This window comes from Salvelinus alpinus, chromosome 30, assembly GCF_045679555.1.
Source record: "Salvelinus alpinus chromosome 30, SLU_Salpinus.1, whole genome shotgun sequence".
NCBI lineage: Eukaryota > Metazoa > Chordata > Actinopteri > Salmoniformes > Salmonidae > Salvelinus > Salvelinus alpinus.
Window position 1 is genome coordinate 9,258,222 of NC_092115.1, and position 15,427 is coordinate 9,273,648.

The 15,427-nt window shown below is 42.4% G+C and overlaps 1 protein-coding gene across 2 annotated transcripts in view; it reads right to left on the reverse strand.

Annotated features, from left to right (window-relative positions):
- nrbp2a (nuclear receptor binding protein 2a) overlaps positions 1-15,427 on the reverse strand; it is a 57,777-nt gene that overhangs the window by 11,623 nt on the left and 30,727 nt on the right. Inside the window, exons 7-11 of one of the 2 annotated variants that reach the window (XM_071376896.1) lie at positions 14,392-14,415; positions 14,051-14,134; positions 10,585-10,640; positions 6,718-6,813; positions 2,955-3,087 (exon numbers count right to left, since the gene is read on the reverse strand). In XM_071376896.1, coding sequence (XP_071232997.1) covers positions 2,955-3,087; positions 6,718-6,813; positions 10,585-10,640; positions 14,051-14,134; positions 14,392-14,415 — 393 coding nt within the window. The remainder of the gene's footprint in view (positions 1-2,954; positions 3,088-6,717; positions 6,814-10,584; positions 10,641-14,050; positions 14,135-14,391; positions 14,416-15,427) is intronic. The other variant, XM_071376897.1, reaches the window with a different exon arrangement.

Consider the following 15,427-nt stretch of genomic DNA (forward strand, 5'->3'; position numbering starts at 1 on the left):
TAAGAGTCTACAGTTAAAATTCCAAGATGGCTACATGAACATGCGTTATTCTCTCAACTATATCAAAAAGTCATTTTTCATAGCTAGCTATTGTTACACATATATAGCTATCATGGCGCCATCAGGGGTGGAGATGGAGAGTGACCGCATTGCAGCCGTGTGTAATTGGCCGACTCCCATCTCGGTAAAGGAGGTGCAGCAATTCTTAGGGTTTGCCAACTACTACCGGAGGTTTATCAAGACAGTCGTGGCGAGGGCACGACAAAACCTATTCCCCCATCAGGAGACTGAAAATATTTGGCATGGGTCCTCAGATCCTCAAAATGTTTTACTTGCTCGGCCTCCGACCGCAAGGCACTAGTAGAGCGTACGGCCTAGTACATCAACGGGGCCAAGCTTCCTGCCATCCAGGACCTCTATACCAGGCGGTGTCAGAGGAAGGCCCTAAAAATTGCCATGGACTCCAGCCACCCTAGTCATAGACTGTTCTCTCTCCTACCGCACGGCAAGCGGTACTGGAGCGCCAAGTCTAAGTCCAAGAGGCTTCTAAACAGCTTCTACCCCCAAGCCATAAGACTCCTGAACATCTAATCAAATGGTTACCCAGACTATTTGCATTGCCCACCCCCTCTTTTACACCGCTGCTACTCTATGTTATTATCTATGCATAGTCACTTTAACTCTACCCACATGTACATCGACTCTGTACCAGTACCCCCTGTATTTAGTCTCACTATTGTTATTTTACTATTGCTCTTTAATTACTTGTTCCTTTTATTTTTTATTCATATTTTTTAAACTGCATTGTTGGTTAGTAGCGTGTAAGTAAGCATTTCACTGTAAGGTAAAATACCTTGTATTCGGCGCATGTGACTAATAACATTTTATTTGCTAGACAGTTGCATACAGGTACCGTTATAGCTTGCGTCGTCCCTCAATGAGAGACATTGTTTACAGATGGCTCGTTGCAGGACGAAGCAACGTTATAGCCAGCTAGCTGAACTGGCCTGTTGTATTCTGATGTTAATATTGATTGCTGATGTGCGAAGCCATGCATAACTTGATCATCTTTTTCATGTTTGCCAGTTTGTCATGTTTAACTAGCTAACTACCGAAATTAGCCACTGTGGTGCGACTGCTAATCAAACCGCATTTTAAGTGATAGGGAGTGGGACACACATGCTAAATTGGCTAGCTAGCTATAGGGAGCAAAATAGTAAAAATTAACACGGTCGCCAGGTGCAAAGTGTTTCCTCCGACACATTGGTGCGGCTGGCTTCCAGGTTAAGTGGGCATTGTGTCAAGAAGCAGTGCGCCTTGGTTGGGTTTCGGAGGGTGCACAGCTCTTGACCTTCGCCTCGAGGCCGTATGGGAGTTGCAGCGATGGGACAAGACTGCCAATTGGAAGTTGGATACCACGAAATTGGGGAGAAAAAGGGCAATTGTTTTTTAAACAAAAATTATTAATAAAATGTAAATTTTTACATTGAACTAAGAGGTTTGTCATTTTTCATAGGAAAATACTGTACCAAAGACTTTATTGAAAAGTCCCTACTGTTGACCAATCACCGACGAAGTGGCATAGATGTCAGCTCAGAACTTCAGTTGGCCTCCCGAAATGTTTTTGTGCCTGAACAGCTGAAAAAACCCTGTTCCTTTTATTTTGGACTCACCGCAGTCCAAAACATCACAAAATGTTGTCATAATACAGTTGAAGTCAGAAGTTAACATACACCTTAGCCAAATACATTTAAACTCAGTTTCACAATTCCTGACATTTAATCCTAGTAAAAATTCCCTGTCTTCGGTCAGTTAGGATCACGACTTTATTTTAAGAATGTGAAATGTCAGAATAATAGTAGAGAGAATGATTAATTTTTTTGTTTCAGATTTTATTTAATTAATCACATTCCCAGTGGGTCAGAAGTTTACATACACTCAATTAGTATTTTGTAGCATTGCCTTTAAATTGTTTAACTTGGGTCAAGCGTTTCAGGTAGCCTTCCACAATAAGTTGGGTGAATTTTGGCCCATTCCTCCTGACAGAGCTGGTGTAACTTAGTCAGGTTTATAGGCCTCCTTGCTCACACACGCTTTTTCAGTTCTGCCCACACATTTTCTACAGGATTTAGGTCAGGGCTTTGTGATGGCCACTCCAATACCTTGACTTTGTTGTCCTTAAGCCATTTTGCCACAACTTTGGAAGTATGCTTGAAAAAATAAAACAAGCATTAAAAAAATATTTTTAAAATGTCATAGTGTTAATGGTTTGCCTAACTTGGTGAGATAATGTTCAGAGAATCCATTTTGGTAATTTGGTTAAAGAATAAATTTTGTGAAAATATTATCAATTTTTAAAGCAGCATTACTCCCCCATGTTTCTTCCAACTACAGTGTATGATATGCCATTTTGAAGCGCTGAGTCTGTACTTTTATCCAACGTAAAACAAATAATTAAAATTAAAATTTTGGAACATAAGACTTAAAAGAGATGTTCACATTTGCATTAAACTTTCAGTTTGGGGGCAAACGGCAAAAAGGGGATGTTTTCTGACCAATTGTGTCAGGAATCTAAATGTACCTCTGATGTGACAGTTACTCACACTGATAGTCAATAAAGCAGTGGGCAGACAGTTACTCACACTGATAGTCGATAAAGCAGTGGGCAGACAGTTACTCACACTGATAGTCGATAAAGCAGTGGGCAGACAGTTACTCACACTGATAGTCGATAAAGCAGTGGGCAGACAGTTACTCACACTGATAGTCGATAAAGCAGTGGGCAGACAGTTACTCACACTGATAGTCGATATAGCAGTGGGCAGACAGTTACTCACACTGATAGTCGATATAGCAGTGGGCAGACAGTTACTCACACTGATAGTTGATATAGCAGTGGGCAGACAGTTACTCACACTGATAGTTGATAAAGCAGTGGGCAGACAGTTACTCACACTGATAGTTGATAAAGCAGTGGGCAGCCAGCAGCTTAAGAGAGTGCACCTCAAACAGAACCCTGTGAAACAGCAGGTCATGTGCCGTGGGTCTCTTTTTGGCGTCCATGCGTACACACGACTGGGTGAACTCCTGCAACAGACGAGGGAAAGGGAGGTGCATAGAGAGTTACTACTACCATGGGTGGAATTGTGTGGAATGTGGTGATTTGTAAATATACAGTGCATTCTGAAAGTATTCAGACCCCTTCACTTTTTCTACGTTACAGCCTTATTCTAAAATTGATTGAATAAATGTTTTCCCCTCATCAATCTACACACAACACCCCATAATGGCAAAGCAAAAACAGGTGTTACATTTCTTTTTCTAATTTATAAAAACTAAAATCCCTTATTTACATAAGTATTCAGACCCTTTGCTATGAGACTCGAAATTGAGCTCAGGTACATCCTGTTTCTATTGATCATCCTTGAGATGTTTCTACAACTTGATTGGAGTCCACCTGTGGTAAACTCAATTGATTGGACATGATTTGGAAAGGCACACACCTGACAGTGAATGTCAGCGCAAAAACCAAGCCATGAGGTCGAAGCAGTTGTCTGAGCTCCGAGACAGGATTGTGTCAAGGCACAGATCTGGGGGAAGCGTACCAAAATATTTCTGCAGGATTGAAGATCCAAGAACACAGTGGCCTCCATCATTCTTAAAATGGAAGAAGTTTAGAACCACCAAGACTCTTCCCAGAGCTGGGCGCCCAGCCAAACTGAGCAATCAGGGCAGAAGGGCCTTGGTCAGGGAGGGGACCAAGAACCCAATGGTCACTGACAGCTCTAGAGTTGCTCTGTGGAGATGGGAGAATCTTCCAGAAGGACAACCATCTCTGCAGCACTCCACCAAATCAGGCCTTTATGGTAGAGTGGCCAGACGGAAGCCACTCCTCAGTAAAAGGCACATCACAGCCAGCTTGGAGTTTGCCAAAAGGCACCTAAATACTCGCAGACCATGATAAACAAGATTCTCTGGTCTGATGAAACCAAGATATACTCTTTGGCCTGAATGCCAAGTGTCATGTCTGGAAGAAACCTGGCACCATCCCAACGGTGAAGCATGGTGGTGGCAGTGTCATGCTTTTTCAGTGGCAGGGACTGGGAGACTAGTCAGGAACGAGGGAAAGATGAACGGAGAAAAGAACAGAGAAATCCTTGATGAAAACCTGCTCCAGAGCGCTCAGGACCTCAGACTGGGGTGAAGGATCACCTTCCAACAGGACAACGACCCTAAGCACAGCCAAGACAACGCAGGAGTGGCTTCAGGACAAGTCTCTGAATGTCCTTGAGTGGCCCAGCCAGAGTCCGGACTTGAATCCAATCTAACATCTCTGGAGAGACCTGAAAATAGCTGTGCAGCGACGCTCCCCATCCAACCTGACAGAGCTTGGGAGGATCTGCAGAGAAGAATGGGAGAAACTCCAAATACATGTGTGCCAAGCTTGTAGCGTCATACCCAAGAAGACTCGAGGCTGTAATCGCTGCCAAAGGTGCTTCAACAAAGTTCTGAGTAAAGGGTCTGAATACTTATGTAAATGTGATATTTCCATTTCTTATTTTTTATAAATTAGAAAAAATGTCAAAAAATCTGTTTTTGCTTGGTCATTTAGGGGGTATTGTGTGTAGATTGACGGGGAAACCCCCCCAATTTAAATAATTTTAGAATAAGGCTTTCCAAATGCACTATACTGTATATATATATATAAAATGCATTTCCAAGCTTTATTGATTAATTGATTAAGGATAGATATGTAGATGGGGAGTGAACAGGAAAACAAAGTGAGTGGTGGAACACGGATCGAACCGATGCCTTCATATGTGGTCCAGGGGCGGTAACACTACTACTAGACTAGGCCATGGCGCGATTTAGTGTTGATGGGTTCTGACTTCTAAACTTGAAAATATTAAATATCCTTATTCATGTCACTGTTAGACATCAGGGATCCTATGAGAAGGAAAATGGCCACAGTCTGGTACAAGTCAACAGGACAGCCGTGAGTTAGGTAATAGTAAGGAATTTGGGCAGAAATCAGGTCAGATGAAGTGAGGAAGAACAGATATCACTAAAGTTCTGTCTAGCAACAGAGGTGTATTGGCTGTTCAGATGTGTAAGGAGGAGACTCGGCATAGGAGAAAGGATTAAATACCAGTACTTGTGTGAATATGCTCTTTGTCTGTTCAGCTGTCTGACCCTTTGGGTGAATAAACTTTGTTTGAGCTTTAATAAAAATCGTCCATGAGTTTTTACAGAGGAACTGGGTAATTAGAAGGAACTGGGTAATTAGAGGAACTGGGTAATTAGAAGGAACTGGGTAATTAGAGGAACTGGGTAATTAGAAGGAACTGGGTAATTAGAAGGAACTGGGTAATTAGAAGGAACTGGGTAATTAGAAGGAACTGGGTAATTAGAAGGAACTGGGTAATTAGAAGGAACTGGGTAATTAGAAGGAACTGGGTAATTAGAAGGAACTGGGTAATTAGAGGAACTGGGTAATTAGAGGAACTGGGTAATTAGAGGAACTGGGTAATTAGAAGGAACGATAGCCTCTGGTGATTGAAAAAAAGATGGCGTGTAACGTAACATATAGCATTACGGCTGCTGACAACTTTCCTACAATGTGCTTTATATAAACGGCCTGTCATCTTTCACCGAGTTACTACAAACACTTGGTAGGAAGGAAGAAATGTGTCATGAGAATTAGAGAGAAACGTGGCTTCAGTGACTGATGAAGATGACACACCGACAGCTTGACTCAATGTATTATAGTATTGTAGCAGCAGCCAACTTTCCTTCACACATTTACCACTACAGTACAATGAATCCCTAGGAGTTGTATAATTGGAGATTCTAATATTCCATATTGGTTATTAGTCCCAATTTTTGTAGAATGAACACCCAGAGGTTAAAGTCATTGCACACCACTGCATTACGGCAGTGTGTCTTCTTAATTTACTTTTGAGATAATGCTAGCATCCTGGCGTCAGCAACCATTTTACTGAAGCAAAAAATGAAGAAGCTATGTTGTGGGCGTTCAACTGCTGAAATAAGTGAGCGTTGCAAGGTGAAGGGAATATACCAGCTAAGGTAGCACTATACCAGCAGGTCATATTTGGCACATGGCACCTTAATGACGTTTTCTGGTTGAGATGACACATTACCTGGTTCTAACAGTTGGTTAAGACATAGTTTTTCATGACAAGACGTCATGTGAAAGATGTCCTTATTGATGAACCGTATAATGACATCGGTTGTATACGTTTTGTTAGTGCCTTTTTAGACGTGTTGTTAAATGTCTTTTTAACCAGAAAAATCCATTTAACAAAAAAACTCTTATACAAGCAGTATACAACAGTGGAGGCTTCTGAGGAAAGGGCGGCTCATAATAATGGCCGGAATGGAGTGAATGGAATGGAATCATACACATTGTTGTTTTCATGTGTTTGATTCCATTATATTCACTCCATTCCAGCAATTATACTCCATTTCAGCCTTTATTATGAGCCGTCCTCCCCTCAGCAGCCTCCACTGGTATACAACCAGTATATGGTCCCATGTGGCTCAGTAGGTAGAGCATGGCGCTTGTGTAAATATGACTCAAATGTAAATATGAAGTCATAAAATAACTAATATGAAAGCAACCAGGTTTTGTCCTGTGGGAAATGACTAACTTTAGGCACGCCATCATTGCATGCCCACTAGTCTTGTGCGACTTGCCTTTATGAGCGGATCATCTAAAGACTGGGCAGCGTTGGTTATAGCCTCTTTGGATACCACAGTGTCCCCGTTGGCCTGGATCTCCAATACTGCCATCTAAAGTTGGGGAGGACAAAACAAAATGTGCTGGGTCGTGTTAATTAGGACAACACAACGGTAAAACAGAAAGCTAAAATGGGCGGGTCTTATTATAATGACCAAGACTAGATTGTCCCTCCCTCTTTCAGTCTGCTTTTTTCCCGTTTGGTACCGAATGAACACGACCCTTATTTTGCATTTGTGATTAATATTATGCATCAGTAGGCAAAAAAAAGGAAAAAATTTTAGTCGGAAAATGAGAATGGCTTATCAGACGAGTTCAGGTAAAACATCAGAATGTTTTTTCCTGTTTCATGTCTATTGAACGTAACATAAATATGGGTTTCAATTAACATCTGTGACATACACTATATATATATACACACACAAAATGAGGTGGACACCCCTCAAATTAGTGGATTCAGCTATTTCAGCCACAACCGTTGCTGACAGGTGTACAAAATCGAGCACACAGCCATGCAATCTCTCCATGGACAAACATTGGCAGTAGAATGGCCTTACGGAAGAGCTCAGTGACTTTCAACGTGGCACCGCCATAGGATGTCACCTTTCCAACAAGTCAGTTTGTCAAATTTCTGCCCTGCTAGAGCTGCCCCGGTCAACTGTAAGTCAAATCAAATCAAATGTTTTGTCACATGCGCCGAATACAACAGGTGTAGACCTTACAGTGAAATGCTTACTTACAAGCCCTTAACCAACAATGCAGTTAAGAAAATATTTACTAAATAAATAAAAATGATTAAAATAACAATAAGGCTATCTACAGGGGATACCGGTACTGAGTCAATGTGCGGGGGTACAGGTTAGTTGAGGTAATTTCTACATGTAGGGAGGGGTAAAGTGACTATGTATAGATAAAACAGAGAGTAGCAGCAATGTAAAAACAAAGTGGGGGTCAAAGTAAATCGTCTGGGCAGCCATTTTATTAATTGTTCAGTCTTATGGCTTGGGGGTAGAAGCTGTTGAGGAGCCTTTTGGTCCTAGATTTGGCGCTCCGGTACTGCTGCCGTGTGGTAGCAGAGAAAACAGTCTATGACTTGGGTGACTGGAGTCTGACAATTTTATGGGCTTTCCTTTGAGACCGCCTACTATATAGGTCCTGGATTGCAGGAAGTTTGGCCCTAGTGATGTATTGGGCCGTATGCACTACCCTCTGTAGCGCCTTATGGGCAGATGCTGAGCAGTTGCCATACCAGGCTGTGATGCAACCGGTCAGGATGCTCTCGATGGTACAGCTGTATAACTTTGAGGATCTGGGGAAACATGTCAACTATTTTCAGTCTCCTGAGGGGGAAAAGGTGTTGTGCCCTCTTCACAACTTTGTTGTGTTTGGACCATGATAGTTTGTTGGTGATGTGGACACCAAGGAACTTTGAAACGCTCAACCCACTCCACAACAGCCCTGTTGATGTGAATGGGGGTGTGTTCGGTCCTCCTTTTCCTGTAGTCCGTGATCATTTCCTTTGTCTTGCTTACATTGAGGGAGAGGTTGTTGTCCTGGCACCACACTGCCAGGTCTCTAACCTCCTCTCTATAGGCTGTCTCAACATTGTCGGTGATCAGGCCTACCACCGTTGTGTCGCCAGCAAACTTGATGGCGTTGGAGTCGTGCGTGACCACACATTTGTGGGTGAACAGGGCGTACAGGAGGGGACTCAGGACGCACCCCTGAGTGGCCCCCATGTTGAGGATCAGCATTGCAGATGTGTTGTTGCCTACCTTTACCACCTGGGGGCAGCCCGTCAGGAAGTCCAGGATCCAGTTGCAGAGGGAGGTGTTTAGTCCCAGTGTCCTGAGCTTAATGATTAGCTTTGTGGGCACTATGGTGTTGAACTCTGAGCTGTAGTCAATGAAAAGCATTCTCACATAGGTGTTCCTTTTGTCCAGGTGGAAAAGGGCAGTGTGAAGTGCAATTGAGATTGCTTCATCTGTGGATCTGTTGGGGCGGTATGTGAATTGGAGTGGGTCTACGGTTTCTGGGATGATGGTGTTAATATGAGCCATTCAAAGCACTTCATGGCTACAGACGTGAGTGCTACAGAGCGTTAGTCATTTAGGCAGGTTACCTTCGCTTTCTTGGACACAGGGACTATGGTGGTCTGCTTGAAACATAGGTATTACAGACTCAGTCAGGGAGAGGTTGAAAATGTCAGTGAAGACACTTGCCAGTTGATCCACCCATGCTCTGAATACACGTCCTGGTAATCCGCCTGAATGTTGACCTGTTTAAAGGTCTTACATCGGCTACGGAGAGCGTGATCACACAGTTGTCCGGAACAGCTGGTGCTCTCTAGCATGTTTCAGTGTTGCTTGCCTCGAAGCGAGCATAAAAAAGGCCTTTAGCCCATCTGGTAGGCTCGCATCACTGGCATCTCGCAGCTGGGTTTCCCTTTGTAGTCCGTAATCGTTTGCAAGCCCTGCCCCGTCGATGAGCGTCAGAGCCGGTATAATAGGATCCAATCTTAGTCCTCTATTGACGCTTTGCCTGTTTGATGGTTCGTCTGAGGGCATAGTGGGACTTCTTATAAGCGTCCTGATTAGTGTCCCAATCCTTGAAAGCGGTAGCTCTAGCCTTTAGCTTCGTGTGGATGTTGCCTGTAATCGATGGCTTCTGGTTGGGATATGTACGCACGGTCACTGAGGGGACGACGTCGTCGATACACTTATTGAAGCCGGTGACTGAGGTGGTATACTCCTCAATGCCATTGGATGAATCTCAGAACATATTCCAGTCTGTGCAAGCAAGACAGTCCTGTAGCGTACCATCCGCATCATCTGACCACTTCCGTATTGAGCGAGTCACTGGTACTTCCTGCTTTAGTTTTTGCTCGTATGCCTGAATCAGGAGGATAGAATTATGGTCAGATTTTCCAAATGGAGGGCGAGGGAGAGCTTTGTTGGTGTCTGTGTGTGGAGTAAAAGTGGTCTAGAGTTTTTTTTCCTCTGGTTGCACATGTGACATGCTGGTAGAAATTAGGTAAAACAGATTTAAGTTTGCCTGCATTAAAGTTCCCGGCCACTAGGAGCACCACTTCTGGATGAGCATTTTCTTTTTTGCTTATGGCCTTATAGAGTTGGTTGAGTGCGGTCTTAGTGCCAGCGTCAGTTTGTGGTGGTAAATAGACGGCTACGAAAAACATTACAATTTCTATCGGCGGTGTTAACCTTTCTCAGGACGCAGCGCGGCATGTTTCTCAGGACGCATGACTCGACCTTCGCCTCTCCCGAGCCCGTTGGGGGGTTTGCAGAGATGAGACAAGACCGTAATCACAAAATTGGGGAGAAAATAAATATTTAAAAAAGAAAGTTTGTCGAGATCGGTGTGGAAGAACTTGACTGGCCTGCACAGAGCCCTGACCTCAACCCCATTGAACACCTTTGGGATGAATTGGAACTCCGACTGCGAGCCAGGCCTAAATCGCCCAACACCACCAATTCTCTTGTGGCTGAATGGAAGCAAGTCCCCGCAGCAATGTTCCAACATCTAGTGGAAAGCCTTCCCAGAAGAGTGGAAGCTGTTATAGCAGCAAAAGGGGGATGGGGGGGACCAACTCCATATTAATGCCCGCGATTTTGGAATGAGATGGTCGACGACGAGGTGTTCACATACACTACATGACCAAAAGTATCTAAAGGGTATTGGGTTGTTTATTATTGGAACACTGCAAGAGAAAGTGTTTGTGTCGGCGTAGAGTGAAGTTCACCCTAGACGCTGATCCCTAAATCTGTACCTAGGGGGAAACTTCACCCCGGATTGTTTTGTCTTACCTCCAGGGTACATATGCCAAAGGCGAAGATGTCAATAGAGCAAACATCCTCAGCCACTAAAACAGAATAGTGTAGGAGAGAGACAGAGACACAGAGAGAGCACGAGACAGAGCGTGTGAGACAGAGACAAGGGGAGAAGGAAAGAGAAAAGGTTATTTATTTAGAGACCCTTTGTCTGAATTACACAATTTGAAGACAGCTCAATGTACACTACACAAAAACAATTTACAAAACAAAGCATATAAAATATGACAAATCAAATCAAGCTTTATTTATATAGCACATTTCAGACATGGAATCCAACGCAATGCCCTTCACAGGAAATATAAACGTAAATATTTACTACACAAGCATAGACGATAAAAAACTAAAATAATAAAAACTGAACGACTAAAAAGCACCCTAAGGAAAAGGAAAGCTAAAGAGATGTGTTTTAAGATCTCTTTTAAATATGTCCACAGTTTCAGCCCCCCTCAGGTTCTCTGGCAGGCTATTCCAGAGAGCAGGGGGCATAGTAACTAAAGGCTGCCTCTCCATGCCTTTTGGTCCTAGGCTTTGGGATAGTTAAAAGGCCAGTGACAGAGGACCGGAGGGACCTAGTGGGAACATAATTTAAAAGCATGTCTGACATGTGTTGGGGTGCACAATGGTGGATTGATTTAAAATCCAATAGAAGAATCTTAAAATGTATTCTAAAACTCACAGGCAGTCAGTGCAGAGACCTTAAAACCGGTGTAATGTGTGCTCTCCGTCTGGTCTTGGTCAGTACCCGTGCTGCAGCATTCTGTATGTTTTGCAGTTGACCAATGGCATTCTTGGGTAGACCAGACAGGAGAGCATTACAGTAGTAGTCAAGCCTGCTTGTAATAAAAGCATGGATGAGTCTCTGTCAGCCTGAGAGAAACAGATGCACATTGGCAATGTTCCTCAGGTGGTAAAAAGCTGTCACATTCCTAAATTGTGATTCGAAATTTAGCTCAGAATGTAAAATAACACCTAGGTTTTTTTACCTGGATTTCTATCTTTCTTCCCCGTGAATTATAATGTGCGGCTAGATTCTTCCTCTGTGCTTTGGCTCCAACAATAAGTAACTCGGTCTTGTCTTAATTTAGCTGGAGGAAGTTGTGAGCCACCCAATTATTTACATCACCAATACAGTCTAATAATTTATCCATGGAGCTAAAATCCTCTGGTGACACAGAAATGTAAAGTTGTGTTACATGTGCGTAGCAGTGAAAATCAATGTTGTGCTTTCTGATAATGCTGCCAAGGGTTAACATATATAAACTGAACAGCACCGGACTCAGTACCCAGAAATAGAACCTTGTGGAATGTATTTTCTCTGAGTTATGTTCACCAAGGGTGACAAAACCCCCCCAGTTCTAAACCAATTTAGAACTGGACTGGAGAGGCCAACCCACGTCTCCAAAGTCTGTCCAGAAGGACATCATGGTCAACAGTGTCGAATGCAGCACTTAAATCTAAGAGTACAAGGACAGAGAGCTGTTTGGTGTCTGATGGCTCTAAGATAGTTAAAGTGGTCAATTAAGGCCGTCTCTGTGCTGTGGTGGGCATGAAAACCAGATGGGAATTGTAAAATAAAATAAAAATTATATATATATTTTTTTTAAGTTGACACTGCCGTTTGAACACCAATTTCTCCAGAAGTTTGCTTAATAATGGAAGGTTGGAGATTGGCTGAAAATTGCTAAGAGCGTTAGAATCTATACTGAACAAAAATAAAAACGCAACATGTACGTTTTATATCTAGGCTGTATCACAACCGGCCGTGATTGGGAGTCCCATAGGGCGGCGCACAATTGGCCCAGTGTTGTCCCGGGTTTGGCCGGTGTAGGCCGTCAAAGTAAATACGATTTTTTTCTTAAATGACTTGCCTAGTTAAATAAAGGTTAAATTAAAAAAATTAAGTGTTGGTCCCATGTTTCATGAGCTGAAATAAAAGATCCCAGAAATGTTCCTTATACTCAAAAAGCTTATTTCTCAAAATAATTGTGCACGTTAATTTCCATCCTTGTTATAGTGAGCATTTATCCTTTGCCAACATAATCCATACACCTGACAGGTGTGGCATTTCAAGAAGCTGATTAAACAGCATGATCGTTACACAGGTGAACCTTGTGCTGGGGAAAATAAAAGGACCTCACAACACCACAGATGTCGCAAGTTGAGGGAGCATGCAATTGGCATGTTGACTGCAGGAATGTCCACCAGAGTTATGGCCAGAGAATTGAATGTTAATTTCTCTACCATAAGCTGCCTCCAATGTTGTTTTAGAGAATTTGGCAGTTTGGTAGGACTTACAATCGCAGACCACGTGTAACGACACTAGCCTGGGACCTTCACATCCCGCTTCTTAACCTGTGAGATCGACTGAGACCAGTCACCCAGACAGCTGATGAAACTGAGGAGTATATCTGTCTGTAATAAAGCCCTTTTGTGGGGGAAAAACTCATTCGGATTGGCTGGTTCTGGCTCCCAAGTGGGTGGGCCTGTGCTCTCCCAGGCCCACCCATGGCTGTGCCCCATGTGAAATCCATAGATTAGGGCCTAATGAATTTGTTTCAATTGACCGATTTCCTTATATGAACTGTAACTCAGTAAAATCGTTGAAATTGTTGAATGTTGGGCTAATATTTTGGTTCAGTACAGATTACTTTTCTTCAGAACGGTTTTTAACATAGGCACTCTCCCCACTGCACTAAAAACTGCTATGAACAGGGAGTGGTTAACAATAGCTTGCATTTCTTCAGATATACTATTAAAAACGGTTTTGAAGGTGTTGGGGGATAGGTTTGAGAAGGCTTAAGTTGTGATATCACTTTCCTGAGCATGTCTGTGTCAACCAGGGGAAATAAATCCATAGTTGCCTTCTCATCAGGTCTTGCTTTACTGATAACCAACATTAGGCTGGGTATCTTCTCTCTGAAATATGCTGCAAACTCACATTTAGATGTGGAGGAAAGGTCACATAGGTTTGCAGGTGTAGGATTTATCAGGCCATCAATGGTGGAGAAGAGCACTCTCAAATTACTCTGATTAATGTTAGAACAATGAGCCCGTCTGGCATTCATAATTACCTTGTTATACATGTCAAGTTGCTCTCTCAGAATATCATTAATGGACCTGCAACTTTCTCCACTTTCGCTCTGCCTTTCTGCAATTTCTCTTTCATTTATTCGTTTCCTCACTCCAAGGGGCTCTCCTTTTGGATGTGGCCTTTTTCAACTTTACTGGAGCTATGGCATCAATGGTTGCCCTTAATTTGCTATTAAAGTTAACTAAATTATCATTAGAGGAAGCAGAATAGGTGGTGGAATATTGTTCATACACACGAGCCAAAATAAGAGCTACATCAAATTCATGAGGAGTAGATGGAGTTAGCAGATGGAGTTAGCAGATGTGAGTTAAAGGGAGAGTAAGAAAGATGGGAGATTCAGACACTTACAGCCGTATTCAGGAGCAAAATAGTGCTGGTTCGTTTCATCATCCCGATGATGCTGCACATTTCCGTAGATCGCCTCTGGGAAAACTAGGAATGGGACAAACAAACCAGAGTAAAAAAGAAAATAAGTCTCCATCTCGTTCACACTCTCGAAAACAGATTATATTCACAACTGCTCTTCAACAGTTTAATAGGTTATCTAAAAGACAAGAGTTTTTTTTTTTTTTTACCAAGTGAAGGGTAGTCTTGAGAACATAAACCACAACAGAACTTAGTTCCTAAATTAGTAGTGGATTGTAGACTAGAGGGGAGGAAAAAACAACAGTGACAAATAGGATTCTTACCATTGACAAACAGCCTATGCCACACTGTAAACAAAACAGAAAGACACAGAGAATTCAAACAAATGATCATGCCCCAAGAGAAAAACTGAGGAAAAGTTCTGTATTTATTCAATTATATAGAGTACCAGACAAAAGTTTGGACACACCTACTCATTCAAGGGTTTTTCTTAATTTTGTACTATTTTCTACAACGTAGAATAATAGCAAAGACATCAAAACTATTAAATAATCTAGTAACCAAAAAAAATGTTAAACAAGTCAAATTATGTTTTTATGAGATTCTTCAAAAGTAGCCAGCCACCTTTGATGACAGCTTTGCACACTCTTGGCATTCTCTAAACCAGCTTCATGAGGTAGTCACCTGGAATGCATTTCAATTAGTTAGTTTGTGGAATATCTTTCCTTCTTAATGCATTTGAGCCAATCAGTTGTGTTGTGACAAGGTAGTGGTGGTATACAAAAGATAGCCCAATTTGGTAAAAAACCAAGTCCATATTATGGCAAGAACAGCTCAAATAAGCAGAGAAACGGCAGTCCATCAATACTTTACTTAAGAACTCCTCTTGCCGCTCAGATCCCTTTAGCGGGATCATTTGTCTACATCCGGTGAATTGCAGAGCGCCAAATTCAAATTAAATTACTAAAAATATTACATTTTTCATGAACGCACAAGTGCAATACACCAAAACACATCTTAACTTGTTGTTAATCCAGCCGGTGTGTCAGATTTCAAAAAGGCTTTACGGTGAAAGCAAACCATGCGATTATGTGAGGACAGCTCTCAGCAAAGTAGATTTGTCACGAAAGTCAGAAAAGCAATAAAATGAATCACTTACCTTTGATGATCTTCGTATGTTTGCACTCACGAGACTCCCAGTTACAAAATAAATGTTAGTTTTGTTCGATACAGATTCTCTTTATATCCAAAAACCTCCATTTGGTTGGCGCGTTTTGTTCAGTAATCCACAGGCTCATGCGGTCACGACGGGCAGACGAAAATTCCAAATAGTATCCGTAAAGTTCGTAGAAACATGTC